This window comes from Schistocerca serialis, chromosome 2, assembly GCF_023864345.2.
Source record: "Schistocerca serialis cubense isolate TAMUIC-IGC-003099 chromosome 2, iqSchSeri2.2, whole genome shotgun sequence".
NCBI lineage: Eukaryota > Metazoa > Arthropoda > Insecta > Orthoptera > Acrididae > Schistocerca > Schistocerca serialis.
Genome location: NC_064639.1, coordinates 967,263,311 through 967,288,683, shown reverse-complemented (window position 1 = coordinate 967,288,683; position 25,373 = coordinate 967,263,311). Strand labels below are relative to the sequence as shown.

The following is a 25,373-nucleotide window of genomic DNA, read 5'->3' as shown; positions in this document are numbered from 1 at the left end:
ACCCCTTCCCCCATCCCACTTAATCTCCCTCTGATCACCTTGCAGGAATTCCTTACCTCCAACTTAGCTTAAAAATACTTCTCCAGGTCACTTCCTCATAACACCAAACTTTCAGTAGAAGAAAGAACAGCTATACACAACCTCAAAACAAATCCTGACGTAATCATCCTACCTGCAGACAAAGGCTCCACCACTGTTGTTATGAACTGCAGTGACTACCTGGCTGAAGGCATCCATCAGTTATCTGATTCCTCCACCTATAAATTCTGCCAGAGTGATCCTGTCCCAGAAGTCCAACACAAACTCCAATCCCTGCTTAAAGCCTGAGGCCCTCCCCAGAACATCTCCCATGAATCCATTTCCCTCCTCACCCTTTTGACACCCCAAAATCCACAAACCCCACAGTCCTGGACACCCTACTGTGGCCTGTTATTGCGCCCCCACTGAAAGAATTTCGGCCTTCATTGACATTTGTCCATAATCTAGTCTCCCACGTCAGAGACACCAACCAGTTCTTTTACCGACTCTCCACCATCCCCACCCCCTTACCTCCCTGATCCCTACTCACCACTGTTGACACCACCTCCCTATACACCAACATCCCTCATACCCATGGTCCTACTGGTATTGAATACTATCTTTCCCACTATCCTTCAGACTCCAAACCTACTACCTTATTCCTCATACCCCTTGCTAACTTTAACCTAATCCACAACTACTTCTCATTTGAAGGGAAGGTATATAAACAAAACTGCAACACAGCTATGGGAACCCACATAACGCCCTCCTTTGACAACCTTTTTATGGACCATCTAGAGGAGACCTTCCTAGCCTCCCAAAAGACCAAACCCCTATTCTGGTTCAGGTTCAAAGATGACATCTTCATGATCTGGTCTCAGGGCCAAGACACCCTATCTTTGTTCCTTCACAGCCTCAACACATCCTCTTCCATCTGCTTCACATGGTCCTCCTCAACCCAGTGGGTCACATTCCTAAATGTTTTCTCCTTTCTATTGGCTCCATCCACACCTTTGTCCGCATTAAACCCACCAACCACCAACAGTATCTGCATTTTGACAGCTGTCATCCGTTTCACAGCAAAAAATCCATCCCATATGGCCTGGCCACCCGGGGATGGCATATTTGCAGTGACAAAAACTCCCTTGCTCAGTATGCTGAGGGTCTCATTGAGGCCTTCACAGACAGGCACTATCCCTCATACGTAGTCCGCAGACAGAACTCCCGTGCTATTTCCCCTTGCACCCCAAATCCTCGCACCACCCCCAAAAGCCAGGCACAAAAGTGGTTCCCTTCATGTACCACCCCAGAATGGAACAACTGAACCACATCCTTTGTCAGGGCTTTGATTACCTATCATCATACCCTGAAATGAGGGGCACCCTACCCAAGACTCTTCCCACCCCTCCTAAAGTGGTATTCTGTCACCCACCCAACCTCCACAACATCATAGTCCATCTCTATACCATTCCCAGTACCAACCCCTTGCCACAAGAGTCATATCCCTGTGGAAGACCAAGGTGCAAAACCTGCCCTATCCACCCACCCAGCACTTGCTATTCCTGTCTTTTCAGAGGTTTATCCTACCCCATCAGGGGCCAGGCCACCTGTGAATGCAGCCATGTCATTTACCAGCCCTTCTGCAATCACTACACACCTTTTTATATTGGTATGACTACCAACCAGTTGTCCACCATGATGAATGGCCACTGCCAAACTGTGGCCAAGAGTAAAGTAGACCACATGTGGCACAACATGCAGCTGAACATAACACACTTGATTTCAGTGACTGCTTCACTTCCCTCCACCACCAGCTTTTCTGAACTATGTAAATGGGAGTTATCGTTACAACACATTCTCTGCTCCCATAATTATCCCAGCCTCAACGTATGGTAGCATACTGTCCCCACACCCTCCACCCAACAGTTTCCACCCACACTGTCAACATCTCCTCACCATTCTCATCTCCTACCCTGCTTATTTGCAGCCCTCTGCCAATGCATCCAGCTGTCCTTTTCCCCGCTCCTCTCCTTTTTTTTCCTTACCTCCCTGCTGCACAAACTCCTGACAATGTACCTGTTGGCAGTCTAGTCACTGCAGACCTCCAACAGACAGTGTTTATCTCTCTCCCCACCCGTACACTACTATCCCTTCCCCTTTCCCACCACCTCCATATTGTTGCTTGCGCAACACATGTGATGTTGCGTTCCGACGGGTGTGGGTGGTCTTTACTGACGAAGGCTGTGCCCACAAGCTTTATGTAATTGTCTTTTAGTTGTGCCTGTCTGCAACTTGACATGGCTTCTTTACAGTAAGTAGCAATCTGTCATTCCCTACATTGATGAAATCTTACACAGTAGTGATAGTGACAAATGTGGATGTTGTTGCTCAACACCATTACTTCTAATGGCTGTTGCTGTCAGTCCTTGATGGAGAGATTAAGCCTGAAGTATTAGTTTTTTTCTGATGAAAAGTGTTAACATTTATTGGAGTATGTGAGCTCACAGAGCAATAAACATTGGAATTCTGAAAATCCTCGTGAGTTCATGAGCATCAGCAGGAGTGTAGTTTCCAATTAACACAATCCGAATTACATGCACCAAAATTGTGGCGCCCTCAAATATTCTAAGTTCGGAGTTGGCGTCGCTGCGCGGGGGCCTCTCGGTGGGCCGCGGCCTGGTAGCAACCACGTGGTGCCGAACGTTAGCTGAGCATCAGGTGTAGCCCCAGCGTGTGATCCGGCTGCGTGGCTGGGAATTCCATGGTGATGCTGTGTCGATGAAGGAGACATGGCAGGAGTGCCAAAGATGGCGGACTTTGTGACACCTAAATGGCAGATATTTCACAGTTCATATAGCAATTAATAGTAGCCAGATGAATCATGATACCTAAAAAAGAAACATGTACATCACTATTATTTGCACGACGATTCTGATGGTGTAATCAGAGTTTCAATATCTTTATTAGTTTAAAGTTTAGTATCTAAATGTAAATTATACAAGTAACACCCAGCAATGAATTTCCAAAATCTAAGTGCTTCATCTGATTTCATTGATTGGCATGTCTTTATAAAGCTATTAGTGTAAACCTAAATTGGTTTGAATTACAGGCATGTAATTTCAATAGTACATGAGTTATTGGAGGTCAAAGTGGCTGGTTACTATCTTCTTCGTCAGGCCGTAAGTACTCCACAGTTACACGAAAAAACGGTAGCAGCACGCTTATAAATATATTTATGGATATAATAGAGGGAAACATTCCACGTGGGAAAAATATATCTAAAAACAAAGACTTGCCAAACGAAAGCGCTGGCAGGTCGATAGACACACAAACATACACACAAAACTCAAGCTTTTGCAACCAACGGTTGCTTCATCAGGAAAGAGGGAAAGAGAGGGAAAGACGAAAGGATGTGGGTTTTAAGGGAGAGGGTAAGGAGTCATTCCAATCCCGAGAGTGGAAAGACTTACCTTAGGGGAAAAAAGGACAGGTATACACTCGCACACACATACCCATATCCATCCGCACATACACAGACACAAGCAGACATTTGTAAAGGCCATTTGCGAAAGCTTGAATTTTGTTTGTATGTTGGTGTTTGTTTGTGTGTGTTTTTAGATATATAAATATATTTATTCGTTTATATCCGGTATGTACTATTCACGAAGAAATTGGTTAAATATTTGCTGTGTTTTAGAAAGCACAGAGACATTAGGCTACTGGCCTACTTTTGCTTGCTATTCCTTTGATATATGTTTATTTAATTTGTTTATGTACTTAATAATGTGTGTTAGAGCGTGTTTATGGTCCAGCTGTAGAAATATCTAATTTAATTCAAGTTATTTAAATGTAAATTCAGTATTTTGATTGTGTTTCTTTATGTTTGTGAGTGTGCGTTGGCTTGAAGACATGGTGAGAGCACTCTAGCCAGTCACAGTGCTCGTTACTACAGCAGGCGACTACTGAAATGGAGAGAGGACAGGAGAGAGTACTGGACAGGATGGCACAGGACACGGGAGGGGCTGCACGCGACGGACGTACGGTCGCAGGAAAGACTTTGAGAGTGTGGAGTGGTTTGCACATGATTGCAGGAGATAGAAATACTTCGGAGTGCCAACTTGTGAACGTGTGAGATTTCTGTGAATACAGGAGATAGAAATACTTCGGAGTGCCAACTTGTGAACATGTGAGATTTCCACAGTTTCAACAGTGAAGACTTAGTATGCGTTTAGAGGTGAATGTCTCGCGAGCTATGTTGTTGTTCATAACGAATTATGTGAAGTAGGAATCTATTGTTTCCCTGTTATTCAACTTATATTTTATTTAATAGCTGGGCCATCGACACCAATAAGTGTTTTGCAGAAATGCACCGCATTCTCAACAGTGCTTCTACTATCGTACTAATCATTTAAAGCTGTTAAGATAGTACCTGCAGATTTTATTTAATTGCAATCTTTCATTTATAAATTTCTATGTAACATTCGCAATTGCTGAGTGATAGGAACCTTCGGCCATTCGATTCATGTGTGTATTCATATTATATACTGTAGGCTCGGCAGTATTTGGCTTGTAATGTGGCAACTATGTATCCCAGCCCCTAGACAACGAAACCAGCCAAAACTTTTAATAATTCAGCTCTGAGTCTGAGGCTACGTATTTGAGGGCCCTCACTACCAGTTCACATTTATTGTGAAGGCCCGCAAGACATACAGTTATTTCTTGCTGGGCAGAGCAAGAACACACACAGCTGATTTGTCTATGACAGTGTGCATTATTGTTAACAGTATTTTAGAATCCCAAGTCATTCTAATTAATTATAGAAGCCATTGCCAATAAGGTGACTCTATTATATAGCTTTGAATATCAACTGGTTTCAAACATTTTAAATACACTCTTGTTATTAATGATAAATACTAGTAGACACTACAAGTTTCGGCAGAAGATTGTAAGCCTCCCATTGTCCTCTAAGAGGCTTCTGCAGGGTGTTCATTTATCAACGTTCCATACTATTCGTACTGCACACTTCTGTAGAATGAATTCTTAGTTGCACTGCCTCCGAAGATTAAGCAATACGACTGCTCTGCTGTTTTGCCTAGAGCCAGTTTAAGCGGATAAGGGTGGGATAAGTTAGTTAGAAAGTCAGATGCAATTTATATACGCAAGAACGCTCTCTCCTCTCTCTCTCTCTCTCTCTCTCTCTCTCTCTCTCTCCGTCCACCCTCCTCCCTCCTATGTGTCACACACCTAGTGAGGTGCTCAGAGCCACTTAGAAGCTTGTGCAACAGAAAAGTAGTATTTCATAATAAATCCTTTATAATAGTAAGTATATACCGATCACCGTCAGGAAATTTTAATCTCTTCATAAAAAATCTTGAATCTCTGTTGTCCATCTCACAGTAAAAAAACAAGGAAATAGTGGTTACTGGCGATTTTAATGTGGATTTATTGAAAAGCTCTCTCAGTGAACAATTATTGCAGTCAGTAACACTATCATTCAATTTAGTTCCTACTGTGAATTTTGCAACTAGGATATGTAAATGGTCTGAGACTGCTATTGATAAGATCTTTGTAGACAAATCTGGGGGAAAAGAAGTGATCATGACATGCAGCATCTTGTGTCAAATGTTGCAGCTTGTCAGGATAAAAGGTCTATTAAATCTGAGTATGGGAGGGTAGTAAATCAGTCAAAAATATTGAGAAATTCAGGATATTGCTCGAAGACATGAACTGGATAGATGTTTTCAGTACTTCTGATTCAAATGGAAAATACAAAGCATTCATTAATAAAGTTACTTCCACTTTTGAAAATTGTTTTCCCCTAGGGGTAACTCAGATCCCGCAGAAATAAAAAAAAATAATAATAAACCATGGATTACACAAGGAATAAACATGTCATGTGGGACAAAAAGGAGACTGCATCTACTATCTAGGAACAGCTCTGGTGTTAGCATTGTAATGCATTACAAAGAATACTGCAAAATATTGAAGCAAGTAATTCAGAAATTTAAGCAGCTTTATTATGAGAGAAAGATAATTACATCAGGCAACAAAATAAAAACTGTATGGGATATAGTGAAGAGAGAGACAGGTGGGGTCAAAAAGGAAGAGGAACAGATAGCTCTAAAAATAAGTGAGACTTTGGTAAGAAGTGCATGTAGTGTTGCAAACCTCTTAAACAAGTACTTCATTTCCGTTACTGACAGCTTGGAGTTACCAGGTTTGGTGAACAGTGCAATGGGGTATCTGAGACCAGTTTTTAAAAATAGCTTCAGTAAAATGTAATTGACATTCACATCCTCCAAAGAAAAAGCACCCATCATAAAATCTTTAAAGTCTGAGTGTTCTAGTGGGTATGATAACATATCAACAAAGTTAATCAAAGAGTGCTTACACGAGTTGTGAGTTCTGTTTTAAGTTATTTGAGTAATCAATCTCTTATCAACAGAACATTTCCAGACTGGCTAAAATATGCCGAAGTTAAGCCTCTTTACAAGAAGGGGGATACAGAGATAACATCAAACTATCAACCGGTTCCACTTTTGCCAGATTTCTCAAAAATATTTGAAAAGGTTGTGTTCAAGTGTCTCCTTAAGCATCTGGCTGCAAATAATATATTGTCCAAGTCACTGTTTGGGTTTCTTAAGGGTTCTGATATAGAGAAAGCTATTTACATGTATAGTGAGAGTTTAATTAATTCATTAGATGATAATTTAGGGGCTACTGGCATTTTCTGTGACCTGTCAAAATCCTGTGACTGTGTGAACCACAGCATTCTCTTAAGTAAATCTGAATATTATGGTTTCACCGGCAGTGCTGTGAAATGGTTTGAGTCTTATCTAACCAAGAGGAAACAAAGGGTGTTGTGAAATACCTGTGAAGTAAGCAGTCAGTTTTCATCTGATTGGGAATTAATCACGTGTGGGGTTCCTCAAGGTTCCATATTGGGTCCGTTGCTTTTTCTTGTGTACATTAATGACATCTTGCCTATTACATTGTCAGGTGCTAAGTTCGTTTTGTTTGCAGATCATACAAACATTGCAATAAGTAGCAAGTCAAGTACAGATTTTGAAATAGCTGCTGACCAAATTTTCACTGACTTCAGTTAATTGGTTAAAGCTAATTCAGTGTCATTAAACTTTGAAAGGACCCACTAATGCAGTTCATAACCTGTAAGAGATTTTCTTCCAGTATGTGTATAACACATGAAGACATGCAGATCAAAGAGGTTGACAGTGTTAAATTTCTGGGATTATAACTTGATAATACACTCCTGGAAATTGAAATAAGAACACCGTGAATTCATTGTCCCAGGAAGGGGAAACTTTATTGACACATTCCTGGGGTCAGATACATCACATGATCACACTGACAGAACCACAGGCACATAGACACAGGCAACAGAGCATGCACAATGTCGGCACTAGTACAGTGTATATCCACCTTTCGCAGCAATGCAGGATGCTATCCTCCCATGGAGACAATCGTAGAGATGCTGGATGTAGTCCTGTGGAACGGCTTGCCATGCCATTTCCACCTGGCGCCTCAGTTGGACCAGCGTTCGTGCTGGACGTGCAGACCGCGTGAGACGACGCTTCATCCAGTCCCAAACATGCTCAATGGGGGACAGATCCGGAGATCTTGCTGGCCAGGGTAGTTGACTTACACCTTCTAGAGCACGTTGGGTGGCACGGGATACATGCGGACGTGCATTGTCCTGTTCCCTTGCCGGTCTAGGAATGGTAGAACGATGGGTTCGATGACGGTTTGGATGTACCGTGCACTATTCAGTGTCCTCTCGACGATCACCAGTGGTGTACGGCCAGTGTAGGAGATCGCTCCCCACACCATGATGCCGGGTGTTGGCCCTGTGTGCCTCGGTCGTATGCAGTCCTGATTGTGGCGCTCACCTGCACGGCGCCAAACACGCATACGACCATCATTGGCACCAAGGCAGAAGCGACTCTCATCGCTGAAGACGACACGTCTCCATTTGTCCCTCCATTCACGCCTGTCGCGACACCACTGGAGGCGGGCTGCACGATGTTGGGGCGTGAGCGGAAGACGGCCTAACGGTGTGCGGGACCGTAGCCCAGCTTCATGGAGACGGTTGCGAATGGTCCTCGCCGATACCCCAGGAGCAACAGTGTCCCTAATTTGCTGGGAAGTGGCGGTGCGGTCCCCTACGGCACTGCGTAGGATCCTACGGTCTTGGCGTGCATCCCTGCGTCGCTGCGGTCCGGTCCCAGGTCGACGGGCACGTGCACCTTCCGCCGACCACTGGCGACAACATCGATGTACTGTGGAGACCTCACGCCCCACGTGTTGAGCAATTCGGCGGTACGTCCACCCGGCCTCCCGCATGCCCACTATACGCCCTCGCTCAAAGTCTGTCAACTGCACATACGGTTCACGTCCACGCTGTCGCGGCATGCTACCAGTGTTAAAGACTGCGATGGAGCTCCGTATGCCACGGCAAACTGGCTGACACTGACGGCGGCGGTGCACAAATGCTGCGCAGCTAGCGCCATTCAACGGCCAACACCGCAGTTCCTGTTGTGTCCGCTGTGCCGTGCGTGTGATCATTGCTTGTACAGCCCTCTCGCAGTGTCCGGAGCAAGTATGGTGGGTCTGACACACCGGTGTCAATGTGTTCTTTTTTCCATTTCCAGGAGTGTAAATTCAGTAGGGAAGGGCATGCCAAAGAATTGCTGAAGCACCAAAACAAGTCTGTGTGTGCAGTGAGAATGATGTCAGATGTAGGAGACATAAATATAAAAAACCTGCATACTTTGCTTACTTTCATTCTATTATGTCATATGGGACCATATTCTGGTGTAACTCATCAAACCGAGCAAAGGTTTTTAGCATGTAAAAGCATGTAATAAGAAACATTTGTGGTGTAAATTTAAGAACAACATGTAGAAACTTGTTGAAGGAACTTTGTATTCTAACCACTACTTCTTAGTATATTTATTCCTTAATGAAATTTGTTGCAAGCAATATCTCTCTGTTTCCAACAAATAGCTCAATACATAGTATCAATACTAGGAATAAGAACAATCTACATAAAGAAGTAAAATCACTTACCTTGGTCCAGAAAGGGATCCAATATTCAGGAACACACATTTTCAATAAAGTGCCAGCAACCACTAAAAATTTGGTTCCAGGTAAAACACGGTTTAAACAGAGTTTGAAAGACTTGTTGATAGGCGACTCCTTCTACTCTATGGATGAATATCGTAACAGGGTCTGTTAGAACAGCTTAAGTAAAAATGTCAGTTAGATTTCAATTTTGACTGCACTCTGTCAGAACAGTCAAACTTAGGTATTTTGTGTGTGGTAAATATATTAAAAATGCATAACAGCATTCCATTCTGACAGTGTATCAATTCTGTAAATATTAGCATTTCCTGTTTACTGTAATGTATTCATCTATTTGACAATCTCCTCACAAATGACCAGGGTAGTAAGTATTATATTCAAATGTTTTATGTTATACTTTCTGACATATTCCACACCCACATCATCATCTCATTTTTTGGGACTGTGGAACGAAAACTTAATCTAATCTGTTACAAGTGTAAGGACTCTAAACTTTTATTTGGGTGTAGTAGGGTTAAAACCCCTTTTTTTGTTTCCAGAAATTTTTAAATGCTGGGATTCTCCCTTTGAAGGCCCTGTCAGATTTCCTGCCACTTCGTCAGTCATTAATGATATCAATGAAATGTTAATCGTAAATTATCTTTTCTCTTTAGCTCACTCATCTTACTTTTTCTCCTGTATCCCTGATGTCACATGCAGTATGGTTTAAATTGATTGACATCTGATGTTTAAGGTCTGAAATTGTGATGTCACAAAAGGTCTTACCTGCTGGCTATGCTGCAGTGTTCCAATCTCTGCAGCCATAGAAAGTAACTTTAAAGTCTATCTCCAACAATAATCATGTCAAGATTCTGAAATTCATATAGGGTATAGCCCTTCTTTAGATTACTTCCCTTACACATTTTAAGACAGGTAAAAGTAAATGTTATATGAATTTCCAACAGCAACAGCTAACTTAGACTGGCAGTCACAGTTCTTTTCAGAGGAAAGTGACAAACAATGGGAGCTGTCAATGCCAGGCTCACATTGATGTATTGCTAGTGGGAGCTGTCCTGCCCACTAGCTGTCATATGTCAAATATTTTGAAGTGAACCATAGTTGCTTTATACTCCACACTATCATCTTGGCAGTGATTTTGCCACCTGGCTTGACTGCCTAGGCAAACACAGAGTGGGCATAAGGAATGAAAGTCGTCTACAGATGCTTGAATTTTGTGCAAAGTATCAGTTGTGTTTCACCAATACATACTTTAAAGGCAAGCTGAACCACAAGGTTTCCTGGATGCACCCCGACTCAAAACATTGGCACCAATTAGATCTTATTTTAACTAAAAGGAAAGATCTGCATTACTTTCTTCATACACGTTCTTTCCTTAGTGCAGACTGTGACATGGATCATGCACTAGTAGCGACAAAAGTTCACTTTGTGACTAAGAAGTTCCACCCTGCCAGAACACCTTGCAAAACAAAAATTAATCTTTGACAAACAAGAAACACTGCTGCAGTAGAAGTATTTAGTGATGAGATACGAAAAGAGATGGATTCCTGGAACCCAGCCGCTCCTATTTCAGAAGACTGGCAGAACATAAAATCGCTTCTTACTGGTACGGCTGGAAATGTGTTTGGTAATCTGGAAGTAAAATCACAGGATTGGTTCATCGAGAACAAAGATCTCCTGAAACCTCTCCTTGAGGCTAAGTGTCAGGCCACTGTCATCTGGCATAAAAACCAAAGCAATTCTACACGCGGAGAGCTAAGCAAAGCAAAGGCAGTTGTGCAACGCACTGTCCGCGACTGCATCAGTTCCTATTGGGAGCAACTTTGCACTGGCATACAGGAGTGTTTCAAGGCTTTCAACATTGGCAGTGTTTACTCAGGCATCAAAAGGGCCATTGAACCCATTCCAAAGAAGAGCGTAGCACTCAAGGAAATAGATGGAAAAGTCATCACAGATCAAAATCGTCAATTGCACTGTTGGTTAGAACATTACTCCAGCCTCTAATTACATTCCATCGACATTAGTCCAAATGCAATGGATGAAATTCCTCAGACGACGCCTTACCGTGACTAGACTGAGTGAGGTGACGCAGTGGCTAGCACAGTGGACTCACATTTGGGAAGACAATGGTTCAATCCCGCATCCGGCCATCTTGATTTCGGTTTTCCCTAAATCGCTCCAGGCAAATTCCGGAATGGTTCCTTTGAAAGGGCACGGCCGACTTCCTTCCCCGTCCTTTCCTAATCCAATGAGACTAATGACCTCGCTGTCTGGTCTCCTCCCCCAAACAACCCAACCCCCCTTATGATGACTTGGATGCCATGTCTACTGTGGAGGAGCTTCAAATAGCAATTGCACAGCTCAAACGTGGGAAGTGCCCTGGCAAAGACAACCTCTCCACAGAAATTGTAAAACTTAAGCCAGTTTTTCCACTGCTTTTCAACCTCTTACTGAAATGTTGGGCTGAGGGTACTGTCCTGCAAGACATGCACGATGTCAATGTTGTTACTTTATACAAAGATAAAGGTGATCGTGGTGATTGCAACTGTCACTGTGGAATCTTACTTTTGAGTATATCTGGAAAAACATTTTCCCATGTGGTGTTGGGCAGACTTCAGAAGCTTGCCGAGTGCATATTCCCTGAGTAACAATGTGGGTTTCATCCCCAAAGATCTACAGTTGATATGATTTTCACACTCTGGCAAATTCAGGAAAAGTGCCGCAAGCAGGAAACCCCTCTGTTAATTGTCTTTATTGACATAAACAAGGCTTTCAACAAATTTAGTAGAGAAGGACTGTATGCAGTTCTTTTGAAGATAGGGTGCCCTCCAAAGCTCTTAAAGATGATCAAGGCTTTTCATGAAGATATGGAAGGTGCTGTGGTCTTCGACTGAATCCCATCTGACCCATTAGCAGTGAAAAGAGAGCTTCCTGAAGGCTTTGAATTGGCTCCCACTCTGTTCAATTTTTTTTTCTCAGCACTCCTCAAAATCGCTTTTGGTGAAACTAACCTGGGCATTCATCTGTATACCAGAGCTGATGGCCAGCTCTACAACATTTCTCTGCTCAGATCCAAGTGCTTCTGAGAAGACTGAAAGAAAGGATATTGCGGAGACATGGCTTAGCCACAGCCTGGGGGATGTTTCCAGAATGAGATTTTCACTCTGCAGCGGAGTGTGCGCTGATATGAAACTTCCTGGCAGATTAAAACTGTGTGCCCGACCGAGACTCGAACTCGTGACCTTTGCCTTTCGCGGGCAAGTGCTCTACCAACTGAGCTACCGAAGCACGACTCACGCCCAGTACTCACAGCTTTACTTCTGCCAGTACCTCGTCTCCTACCTTCCAAACTTTACAGAAGCTCTCCTGCGAACCTTGCAGAAGTAAAGCTGTGAGTACTGGGCGTGAGTCGTGCTTCGGTAGCTCAGTTGGTAGAGCACTTGCCCGCAAAAGGCAAAGGTCACGAGTTCGAGTCTCGGTCGGGCACACAGTTTTAATCTGCCAGGAAGTTTCATATCAGCGCACACTCCGCTGCAGAGTGAAAATCTCATTCTGGAAACATCCCCCAGGCTGTGACTAAGCCATGTCTCCGCAATATCCTTTCTTTCAGGAGTGCTAGTTCTGCAAGGTTCGCAGGAGAGCTTCTGTAAAGTTTGGAAGGTAGGAGACGAGGTACTGGCAGAAGTAAAGCTGTGAGTACTGGGCGTGAGTCGTGCTTCGGTAGCTCAGTTGGTAGAGCACTTGCCCGCGAAAGGCAAAGGTCACGAGTTCGAGTCTCGGTCGGGCACACAGTTTTAATCTGCCAGGAAGTTTCATAAAGAAGACAGTTGTCATGGCACAAGGATACACTGATCCGCCTGTCATCAAACTGGATGGCTCCTTGTTGAAGATAGTCGATAAATTCTGCTATCTTGGTTCAATAATGACAGAAGATCTCTCCGTGGATGACGAGATAAGTGCAAGAATAGGAAAGGCTGCCAGCACTTTCAGGAAGTTCCGCACACAAGCATGGGACAACAAACATCTTACATTATCAACAAAAATACTTGTGTATCAATCTTGTGCTGAGTATTCTGTTGTATGGAGCTGAGAGTTGGACGTCGTATGCCAAACAGGAACAAAAGCTCAATGCCTTTCACCAGCAGTGCTTATGGAGCATCTTGGGAATGTCGTGGAAGGATCATGTGACAGATGATATGGTTCTGAAAACTGCAAAACAACAGAGTATCACTGCCACACACGAGCAACGTCGCCTGCAGTGGTTAGGACATCTGCATCGTATGGTCCACTCCCGTCTGCCTCGGTGCACATTACTCAGTGAAATAGCAGGAGCAGAGAGACCTCATGGAAGACCTTCACTATGCTTTAGGGATTGCGACAAGCATGGTATGTGTGCATTTAATATTGACAGTGACAAGTGGAGCAACTTGCTGACAAACGCAGCAAATGGAGGAAACTGACTGCAGATGGAAGCAAGATGCATGACCAAGTATGCCTAAACAACTTAGCTGCAAAACGATCGCACAGACATGAGCTTATGACTAACCCTCCAGCGACTCATATTTGCCTCGCTTGTGGGCGCCAAGTTGTCTCTCGCACCGGACTTCTGAGCCACCAGCGAAAATGTCTCCAGGATGCCACTTGAATCTTCCGACAGGCCATTATATATCATCTCACCATTTCTTATGGACCTTGGTGTGTTAAACAGTAATTGTGCTGTTTTGACTGACTGCATTGCGTGTTTTTTTACTTTTATTTATTTAAACTTTTTGTGGCATCAGACTTTTTTTTAGTTTTCATTATCTTGTTTTGAAAATAATTATATTCAATACATTTGATGAAGATTTGATTTAGGTGCTGGATGTTCAGAAATTATGATGATGTCAAATTTTGACTTGCTCCTGTGGCAAAAATGATATCTTGCACTAGTTTCTGTTAGGGTAACATATCTTTATTTCTATCTCAGAAAGATAAGTTAAAAGTGGTAATTATACTTTTACCTTGTGTGTCTAAAGATGTTGACTGTTCATCATTACATTATAAAACTTTTTGACAGGGTCAGGATTATGATCGTGTGAAACTACTCAACATTGGAGCTTCGGAGGCTGAAATACTTGAAAAAAAGAAGAAGAAGAAAAATCCTGATACAGGTTTTGCAGACTATGAGCAAGCTACTATCAGGTTAGTAAGATATACATTTGGTGTATCTCTTTTCAACCATTTGTACTGGTTGTGTGTCAGAAAAGAGTCCTTTTAATATGTTAAATGGCTAAATTGGAGCTGCTCAGTGGACCCACTAAACTTGTGGGTAACTTGGAGTTTCCAAGTAGTGATTTCTCTCCTGTTATCTCCTGTACAACATTAGGAGGTGACAAGCAAGTCAATTGCTGGCCAGAGCAAACTTAGCAGGGGTGTCATTTGACCAGAGTAGAGCCAGCCAGCAGAGTTAGTGAGTAGGTCACTCTGAACTCATGTCAGTAATAAAAAAAAAAAAAGCTCACACACATTTCATGAAAAAGAGTGAATAGACTTGCTGTGGTACACTTCGCAAGCTGCATAGCACAGTAATCTTTTCAGGAACACTATTGCATTTGTAATAAGGAAATATGTTATTTTTATATAGCATCAAGTGCTGTGATTTGGTGACTGAAAAGTTGTGGGGTTCGTTACCAAACGAGAAAGCATTGGTATGTTGATAGAGACAATAAAAAATACACACACACACACACACACACACACACACACACAAATTTCAAGCTTTCACAACCCAAGGTTGCTTCATCAGGACAGAGGGAAGGATAGGGAAAGTCGAAAGGATGTGGGTTTTAAGGAAAGAGGGTAAAGAGCCATTCCAATCCCGGGAGCGGAAAGACTTACACAGGCCTGTGTCTGTATATGTGGAGATGGATATGTGTGTGTGTGTGTGTGTGCGAGTGTATACCTGTGCTTTTTCCCCCTAAGGTAAGTCTTTGTGCTCCCGGGATTGGAATGGCTCCTTACCCTCTCCCTTAAAACCCACATCCTTTCGTCTTTCCCTCTCCTTCCCTCTTTCCTGATGAAACAACCTTGGGTTGTGAAAGCTTGAAATGTGTGTGTGTGTGTGTGTGTGTGTGTGTGTGTGTGTGTGTGTGTGTGTGTGTGTGTGTTTGTGTGTTTTTTATTGTCTCTATCGACATACCAACGCTTTCTCATCTGGTAAGTTACAGCATCTTTGTTTTTATATATATTTTTCCCACGTGGAATGTTTTTCCTCTATTATATTCATATCATTAATTTGAACCCAACAATTACTTTTGTTATTGTCACTGTTGCATTTCGAAATCTTTTCTGTCATCTTACTATCTCTTTTTGTTTGTGCAAGTAGTTTCTCTTTGTATTCACCTTCCCCTTTTTACCGTAATCTACCATACAATTTTATGCTGCCTATATATACTCAATAACATGTAACTTACTTCCAAACCATAACAAAAAAAAAAAATCTTTTTTCTGCTTTCAACACTACCGCTGCTATAAAATCCACCGTTCCCAGTTTACAAACAGTTCCTTTCACCTATTAAACAACCATTTTGACAAATTCTAACAACTTTCGCTTTATTTCCATTCCCGTTTTTCCCACATCACCGATCATTTTTTAGCCGCTTTCCACAGGTTTTAACGTTATTATTTCTTCATCAGACAATTGTTAGCCTCATTTTCATAATCTGATATGTCTGCCTGTGTCTGTATCTGTATATGTGCGGATGTGTGTGTGTGTGTGTGTGTGTATGTGTGTGTGTGTGTGTGTGTGTGTGTGTGCGCGTGAGTGTATACCTGTCCTTTTTCCCCCTAAGGTAAGTCTTTCCGCTCCCGGGATTGGAATGACTCCTTACCCTCTCCCTTAAAACCCACATCCTTTTGTCTTTCCCTCTCCTTCCCTCTTTCCTGATGAAGCAACCTTGGGTTGTGAAAGCTTGAAATTTGTGTGTGTGTGTGTGTGTGTGTGTGTGTGTGTGTGTGTGTGTGTGTTTTTTATTGTCTTTATCAACATACCAACGCTTTCTCGTTTGGTAACTTACAGCATCTTTGTATGTAAACAAAGATTATGTAACTTACCAAACGAAAGCGTTGGTATGTTGATAGACACACAAACAAACACACACACAAAATTCTAGCTTTCGCAACCCACGGTTGCTTCATCAGGAAAGAGGGAAGGAGAGGGAAAGACAAAAGGATGTGGGTTTTAAGGGAGAGGGTAAGGAGTCATTCCAATCCCGGGAGCGGAAAGACTTACCTTAGGGGGAAAAAAGGACAGGTATACACTCACACACACACACACACACACACACACACACACACACACACACACACACACACATATCCATCCGCACATATACAGACACAAGCAGACATATGTAAACGCAAAGAGTTTGAGCAGAGATGTCAGTCGAGGCGGAAGTACAGAGGCAAAGATTGTTGTTGAATGACAGGTGAGGTATGAGCGGCGGCAACTTGAAATTAGCGGAGGTTGAGGCCTGGTAGGAAACGGAAAGAGAGGATATATTGAAGGACAAGTTCCCATCTCCGGAGTTCTGATAGGTTGATGTTATTGGGAAGTATCCAGATAACCCGGACGGTGTAACACAGTGCCGAGATTTGCTGGCCGTGCACCAAGGCATGTTAGCCACAGGGTGATCCTCATTACCAACAAACACTGTCTGCCTGTGTCCATTCATGCAAATGGACAGTTTGTTGCTGGTCATTCCCACATAGAAAGCTTCACAGTGTAGGCAGGTCAGTTGGTAAATCACGTGGGTGCTTTCACACGTGGCTCTGCCTTTGATTGTGTACACCTTCCGGGTTACAGGACTGGAGTAGGTGGTGGTGGGAGAGAGCATGGGACAGGTATTACACCGGGGGCGGTTACAAGGGTAGGAGCCAGAGGGTAGGGAAGGTGGTTTGGGGATTTCATAGGGATGAACCAAGAGGTTACGAAGGTTAGGTGGACGGCAGAAAGGCGCTGTGGTGGAGTGGGGAGGATTTCATGAAGGATGGATCTCATTTCAGGACAGGATTTGAGGAAGTCGTATCCCTGCTGGAGAGCCACATTCAGAGTCTGATCCAGTCCCGGAAAGTATCCTGTCACAAGTGGGGCACTTTTGGGGTTCTTCTGTGGGAGGTTCTGGGTTTGAGGGGATGAGGAAGTGGCTCTGGTAATTTGCTTCTGTACCAGGTTGGGAGGGTAGTTGCGGGATGCGAAAGCTGTTTTCAGGTTGTTGGTGTAATGGTTCAACCAACTCCGGAGATGGGAACTTGCCCTTCAATATATCCTCTCTTCCCGTTACCCACCAGGCCTCAACCTCCGCTAATTTGAAGTGGCCGCCGCTCATACCTCACCTGTCGTTCAACAACATCTTTGCCTCTGTACTTTCGCCTTGACTGACATCTCTGCCCAAACTCTTTGCCTTTACATATGTTTGCTTGTGTCTATATATGTGCGGATGGATATGTGTGTCTTTCCGCTCCTGGGATTGGAATGACTCCTTACCCTCTCCCTTAAAACCCACATTCTTTCGTCTTTCCCTCTCCTTCCCTCTGTCCTGATGAAGCAACCGTGGGTTGCGAAAGCTTGAATTTTGTGTGTGTGTGTGTGTTTGTGTGTCTATCAACATACCAATGCTTTCGTTTGGTAAGTTACATCATCTTTTATATAAAACTGATCCTTTCACCTCTGGGAATGATTAGTTACTATTAAAAATGCCAAGTTGCACCATGGTAGAAAGCCCACACTAAACTGAGTAAGGTGGTTTACTTTTTTATGCCAAAATGGAGAACTAATGTTTTACAAATGGATGAAGCAAAAAATGATGTGTGGAAAACATAATTATTTATGAGTCACTGCATATTAAAACTCACATATTCCAGTTACTTTAAATTTATTCAAAATCATCAGACCTCTAGTAGTTTCATCAGCTTGTAAAACAAAACCAAGTTGTATCCTACTAAACACATAGCCAATTTTGTATGTAGTTCACTACTATAATTTCAAAAATTTTATTCCCCCGCCTTTAAAAGATAGCAACACATTTCAAACAATTTTCTTCTTTTCAGCTTTTCTAATCCCTCTGAAGCATACATAAGTATAACATCTCTGAAGATTATTGTATCATTATGTTACTAAAAGTTTATGAAAACAGATGGCAGTCAACACTTCCTTACAGTCTGAAGCTAGTCAGGGTCATGTGAGTGAAATGGTGTGAAAGCTCTAGCTCCTGAAAATCTACTCAGTGGCCAGGATTAGGCCATAGAATTGGCACAGTGAGGTTTCATTTGTGTAAAGGAAAGCTACTTTTTAGTCATTGCATGTACACCATGATTTAAATTTATCTTCAGTTTCTATAAATTAAAGCAAATGCTTCTCAGGTTTACTCAGATCTTTTCTCATGTATCTCGACTAAGTTGGTAATATACCCCCGTTGGGATCATTGACAGTCAGATGTCATGTTTAATCTTTCTGATGTATCAAAGTCCCAGCACAAGTCGTCTTTTCTGTCATGAAAAATGCAAACAATCAACTACAGTGTAAAAGTTCCATTTAAATTTATTTTACGTTTCCAGAACTAACAAAATGTAAGAAACTTAGTTTCTGTTTGTCAAAATCAGTCCTTGATTGTGTCTCAGTTCTACACATTTTGTGACATTATATTTATCAGTCCTTTTCAGGATTTTTTCTTGATATTTGTGTATGATATTGTTATTCACATATACTCACGGACTATTCATATCTTAAATATGTGTCATTAAGGTGATGTTTGGAAACTGAAATTTTTTGTCTGCCACATTTGAGGTTGTTGACTCGATTCCATTTTCTGAGGGGGGGGGGGGGGGGGAGATTAGGGATCTTTCGGCATCGGCAAATTGTTTCACATTGACCTTTGTATCTTCACAACAGAATCAATTCATTAGTGGTAAAGTGTGTGCCTGGAAACTGAATTAAAGATCACAGGATCGAATCACGGTTGGACCATGAAATTTTCAGTCATCTTGGACCCAGCCTTCACCTCTCAGAGAACATCATCAGTATGTGTCCTTTCCCTGGTGTGATTACTGGGGCTGGTTAGGGATTTGTAAGTTGCCAAAGCGGGATCCAATTTAAAGATTCGCACCAGGCCATTGCGCCACACAAAATTATTGTGCAAAATAGTACAATTTTACATGCTCCTTTACAGTGTTGTGTGGTGCCGAAAGGTGTACTTTGTTTAGCATGTGTGTTGTGTTATTCCCCTTTTCATACCCTGATGTCCGTTTCACACTTAAAGAAATCTTCTGTTTGAACTTTGAACAACCCTTCTTCTCAAGTTTGTTTGCTCTTATTAGCAGCCTCTCAGACCACATGAGTATTATTCACAGGAAAACTGGGAACTTCTTACATTTCAACTGAATGAACAAATTTTCCAAACTAGTGTTAAGTTGACTTCCAGAATCTTCTAATGCATAGATATTAATCCCTCATGTCGATATCAATAAAATATACCATAATCTCTTTTATTTTTGTCATTGTCACTCAGTAAACTTTCTATATGCCAGTCAGGCTCATACTTAACTGCATTATGTTGGGTTGCATTTGATTATTTGTTTCAGTTTTCTGAGTTGCATGTAGGCTGTACACACTCACCATTCCTTGTGCAATCCAATGATTTTTTTTAAATTCTCAGTTTTTTATTGATTGCTAGTTATCACGATATTTCTGATAAAGGTAAATGTCATTGCAGCAGCTATTGTCTCATGATCTCTCAACATTTTCGTGATAACCCATCTATTGAGCAACCTAATATGCTTGTTTTTTCCCTTGCAGCTGTTCTGGATTTAGATTCTTTCAAGCCAAAACTATTGCTGCAGATGTGACATTCTTGTAATGTCTCGCAGCAACTCAAAACCAGTTAAACTGCTTCAGTGTCTTTGCTCTGCACCCCGCAGGGGTCTCACAATTCTGTCATGAGTGTATGTGTGTGGACGGCATGGAGCCCAAGGCTGCTGCAGCACCTACTTCCTTCCTTTTGCTACAATTTCCCATCTCTGAATACCCTTGCACATGGTGGCAGCCCTTGACGTGGACCCAACTATGTCTCTAGATTCTGGTTTCTTTGGTTTATATCTTTATCCATTTACTCTACATCAATTTTTTTGGCTGAAGTAATGTTTTGTTCCCTTTTGGGTTTGACCACCATTTTTCTAAATTTTTTCATAGGGTATGGACCGAATGGGAAAGGATGCCTTAAATAGCACCATCTGCCTACAACATAAAAGACCCTTTTTTGTTTAATAACTATGTAGAAGTATGCACTTAAAAACCAGTGTGGTAGCCAACCCAATGTGGAAGGGTCATTATGTATCCTTTCGTTAGTGGTCCCTCAGTCTACAGGGATCTTACTTCCAACACCTGAGCAGCTAGCTCCCCATGCCAAGGACTAAATGCCCACCATGTTGGGGCACTAGGACCTTCCACCCCCCACCCCTACGCCCCAATCAACTACTGTAATATCGGGTGACCTTTGCTGAGGCTGGGTGGCGCCGTAGGGAGAGAAAACACTTGATCTGAGTAGGTGACATCAGGGCATACGTTCTGCACATGAAGTGAAGTGAATCATACTAAATCAACATAGTGGCCATGCTGATTTAGGTATCTCAACAGATAGGTATAGATATTTCAATGCTCACTGTTAACAGTCAAACTGCTTTCCTTATCCTGGCTATTCCGTGGGAAGAGGGACAAGCCAGAAGAACCGTAACAAAACAGATTTTTCAATACCTGGTGTGTACTAGGAAAGATGGAGATAATTTTACAGCAACAAAGCCTTTATTTTTTGTGGAACAAATATATATAAATAAAAATCAGTTGCCACGTGTATGAAAGATCATCCCCTGAGAATGGCTTAATCAATTTGGTTGATTTGTTTTTTATTTATTTATTTATTTATTTATATATCAGGACAAGATTTGTATGAAAGAAATTTTTTGGAAAATACTGGTGGAAAATTGTAGATTAACATGATTCGCCACATGTATGAAATATCATCAGTGAAGAATGGCTTGAAAGTTTTTGTTGAATTTTATCTTTGTTTTGTTTGTAAATGTCAGGACAAGGCTTATACGAAAGAAAATTTGTAGAAAATGATTAATGGAAAATCTCAAATAAAGATCTCATATCATCACAATTTGTAGAAAATTAAAGTCAGAAATTAAAATCAGTTGTGAAAGATCAGCACTTGAGAATGGCTCAACCAATTTGGTTGATTTTTTGTTGTGTTTGTAATTGTGGAGGGTAATGGTACTTTTGGTATGAAAAAGAAAATTTAAAAAATGTGCTCAGTTTGACAGTTCTGGTGTCACGTGTCTTCATAAAAAAAAATTATATTTATAAAGGGGAAACGATGTTACCGAAAATCTCGAAAAGTTCTTGACCAATTTATTACAAATTGGTACATGGCACCCTAATGAATATTCAGATGGGCATGGGCTATATATTTTTGTAATATATATAATATATACATATGTATGTAATATATAAAGGGGAAACATAGTTACAACAAATCTTGAAAAGTTCTTGACTGATTTACTTCAAATTTTTACATGAGACTCTAATGAACACTCAGACGGAAATTGACATAGAGGGAGGTGGGGTGGGGTGGGGGGGGGGGGAGGAAGTTATGCACAGAAAGGGGGGGAGATGTATTGAGAGGAGGTGGTGGGGGGGGGGAGATGGGCAAAGAAAGGGGGGGATCAAGGAATTTAGGATGTATAAACCCCCTCTTCTGTACAGCCTCAAACACTTCAAACATGTGAAGGACTGGGGGTCATGCCAGTGACTATTACTCCACATAAAACTTTGAATATGGTGCAAAGAGTTGTCTTTCACTCAGGCTTACATGTGAGACAGACAAGGAGCTATGAGCTAATCTATCACTGTCAGATGTACATTTTGTCCAGAGGGTACAAGAAGGTCAAAAGGGTAACCGAATAGATAGCAGACATTTTCATCTTAGCTTTTGAATGAAATGTCCTCCTAGATAAAGTTATGGTCTATGGGTGTGACATAAAGCCTTATATCCCATGCTGCATTTTGGGCACATCATCCCACTGCATGGCCAGACCAAAAATGTGATTACTGTGGAAGATCACGAAAGTCATCCTCATGAAGAGCTGCCTTTGTGTGTAAATTGTACAGAACACCTCCCCCTGTTGACCAGTTTCCCCAGTGCTTTGAAAAGATAAAATATTAGAATATAAAAAGATGGAACATCTGTCATATACTGAGGCACAGGAAAAAATATGAATGCTTGCTTCTAATAATCATGATTACAGATTGTGAAGAAGTCACAGCTATCACACACCTAATTCAACTTTTTCAAAACCGAATCTACCATGTTCCCTAAATCAAGGACATGCAAAATGAAAAGTTATTTGTAAGAGAGACCTCCACCACCTTGGACCTTCAGTCTGACAGAGCCAGCAGGAGTCTCCCAGGGAACACAGCAGGAGACACTTGTTATCCCTCCGAGAGCACAAGAGAGAAACACGCTCTCCACAGCTTCTTCCTCCCAAAATATAACTGATGGACAGTCACACACCAGTCAGTGGTTAAAAGAGACAGACGTGTCTGGTCGTCTTCTTACCTGGTCCTGCAACCTAAAGAATTACATGAAGGAAAACTGCAAAAAGAGAAAAGAAGGAAAAAAGACAAGAAAAGACCAGAGCACAGGTCTAATTTGTTGATTCTGATGGAGCCGGAACCCTCCTTGACAGTAGAAGAATCTATGGACACTAATCCAATAACACAGGAGGCATCGTAAAACTCTGTGGATCAACATCATTGACATTTCCCTTTGTTGATGACATCGACACCTTTTCAGTGATTACACAGTGGAATTGCAATGCCTACTATAGCCACTTGGAAGCAATTTGACAGTTTATCAAAAACTATAGCAATACAAGAATTAAATTTTTGTAGAAGTATACCTTCCTACTCCTTGAGGACATTACATACATGGCAAAAGTGGAATAAACATGGAGTGAGCATCTGGAGGTGCTTACACACTAATTGAATCAAACCTCTTCAGTGGACAAGTTCCTATGGACACTACCCTCCAAGCAGTAGTGATTGGTATACAGCTGACCATAATGTTGACAGTCTGTAATATCTAAATATCAACAGAGAGACGGAAAACCTAATTAAATACGAGGGCAGTTCAATAAGTAATGCAACACATTTTTTTTCTGAAACAGGGGTTGTTTTATTCAGCATCGAAATACACCAGGTTATTCCCCAATGTTTTAGCTACACAACACTATTTTTCAACGTAATCTCCATTCAATGCTACGGCCTTACGCCACCTTGAAATGAGGGCCTGTATGCCTGCACGGTACCATTCCACTGGTCGATGTCGGAGCCAACGTCGTACTGCATCAATAACTTCTTCATCATCCGCATAGTGCCTCCCACGGATTGCGTCCTTCATTGGGCCAAACATATGGAAATCCGACGGTGCGAGATCGGGGCTGTAGGGTGCATGAGGAAGAACAGTCCACTAAAGTTTTGTGAGCTCCTCTCGGGTGCGAAGACTTGTGTGAGGTCTTGCGTTGTCATGAAGAAGAAGTTCGTTCAGATTTTTGTCACGCTGAAGTCGTTTCTTCAATTTCTGAAGAGTAGCACAATACACTTCAGAGTTGATCGTTTGACCATGGGGAAGGACATCGAACAGAATAACCCCTTCAGCGTCCCAGAAGACTGTAACCATGACTTTACCGGTTGAGGGTATGGGTTTAAACTTTTTCTTGGTAGGGGAGTGGGTGTGGCGCCACTCCATTGATTGCCGTTTTGTTTCAGGTTCGAAGTGATGAACCCATGTTTCATCGCCTGTAACAATCTTTGACAAGAAATTGTCACCCTCAGCCACATGACGAGCAAGCAATTCCGCACAGATGGTTCTCCTTTGCTCTTTATGGTGTTCGGTTAGACAACGAGGGACCCAGCGGGAACAAACCTTTGAATATCCCAACTGGTGAACAATTGTGACAGCACTACCAACAGAGATGTCAAGTTGAGCACTGAGTTGTTTGATGGTGATCCGTCGATCATCTCGAACGAGTGTGTTCGCACGCTCCGCCATTGCAGGAGTCACAGCTGTGCACGGCCGGCCCGCACGCGGGAGATCAGACAGTCTTGCTTGACCTTGCAGCGATGATGACACACGCTTTGCCCAACGACTCACCGTGCTTTTGTCCACTGCCAGATCACCGTAGACATTCTGCAAGCACCTATGAATATCTGAGATGCCCTGGTTTTCCGCCAAAAGAAACTCGATGACTGCCCGTTGTTTGCAACGCACATCCGTTACAGACGCCATTTTAACAGCTCCGTACAGCGCTGCCACCTGTCGGAAGTCAATGAAACTATACGAGACGAAGCGGGAATGTTTGAAAATATTCCACAAGAAATTTCCGGTTTTTTCAACCAAAACTGGCCGAGAAAAAAAAATGTGTTGCATTACTTATTGAACTGCCCTCGTAGTTACCCCCACCTTCCATTTTATTTGGAGATTTTAAGGCCCATAATCACATTTAGGACAGTGAGATAACAACTAGTAGAGGGCAACTACTAGAGAGATTCTTTGATGCCCAAGACATTTCAGTGCCACTTATTACTCCTGTTCTGCAATATATTTGTCAATTTGCAGTCCTAACCTCGCAACTATGATCAAGTGGAATATTTACAATGACTTTTGTGTAGTGACCATTACTTGATTATTCAATAGGTCCCAAATCTACACCAGAGTTATTGTTTACCACATTGGTCACTGTGCAAATCCAGTTGGAAATCTTTCATTGCTAAAGTGTAGCTCATAATACAGAGTAGAGGATTAACGGAGGAGTACAAGACACAGCAAGCACTACATTACCATTGTCTTCAGATCCTCCTAGACGGAAAGAGATTGCAGATGCCATCAGAGAGCAACATAGAGGTGCCACTTCTCTACTGAATTTTTTTTATTTTATTCAAAAGATCAAGGGCAGAAGCACTTCACTCAGTGAAACAAGGAAGAACGAATGTCGGGAACAATAAGTTTCTTCTCTGACAGTACACATCCTCAGTTTAGCAATTGTGGTCAGAATTACAGTAGATTAGTGGACTTCAGTACGCTGATAAAAGCCAGGAAATCCTTGACAGAGGGAAAATTAACACCAGTTTCTTTGGTATTGCTGAACTTTTTACAGTGTGTTAT

At 42.2% G+C, this 25,373-nt stretch overlaps 1 protein-coding gene across 1 annotated transcript in view; it reads right to left on the bottom strand.

Moving 5' to 3' along the window:
• Window positions 1-2,581: 2,581 nt before the first annotated feature.
• The window catches only part of LOC126456553 (TGF-beta-activated kinase 1 and MAP3K7-binding protein 3), a 422,096-nt gene continuing 399,304 nt past the window's right edge, over window positions 2,582-25,373 (bottom strand). Inside the window, exon 10 of the mRNA XM_050092300.1 lies at window positions 2,582-2,844. Coding sequence (XP_049948257.1) covers window positions 2,609-2,844 — 236 coding nt within the window. The 3' untranslated portion in view covers window positions 2,582-2,608. The remainder of the gene's footprint in view (window positions 2,845-25,373) is intronic.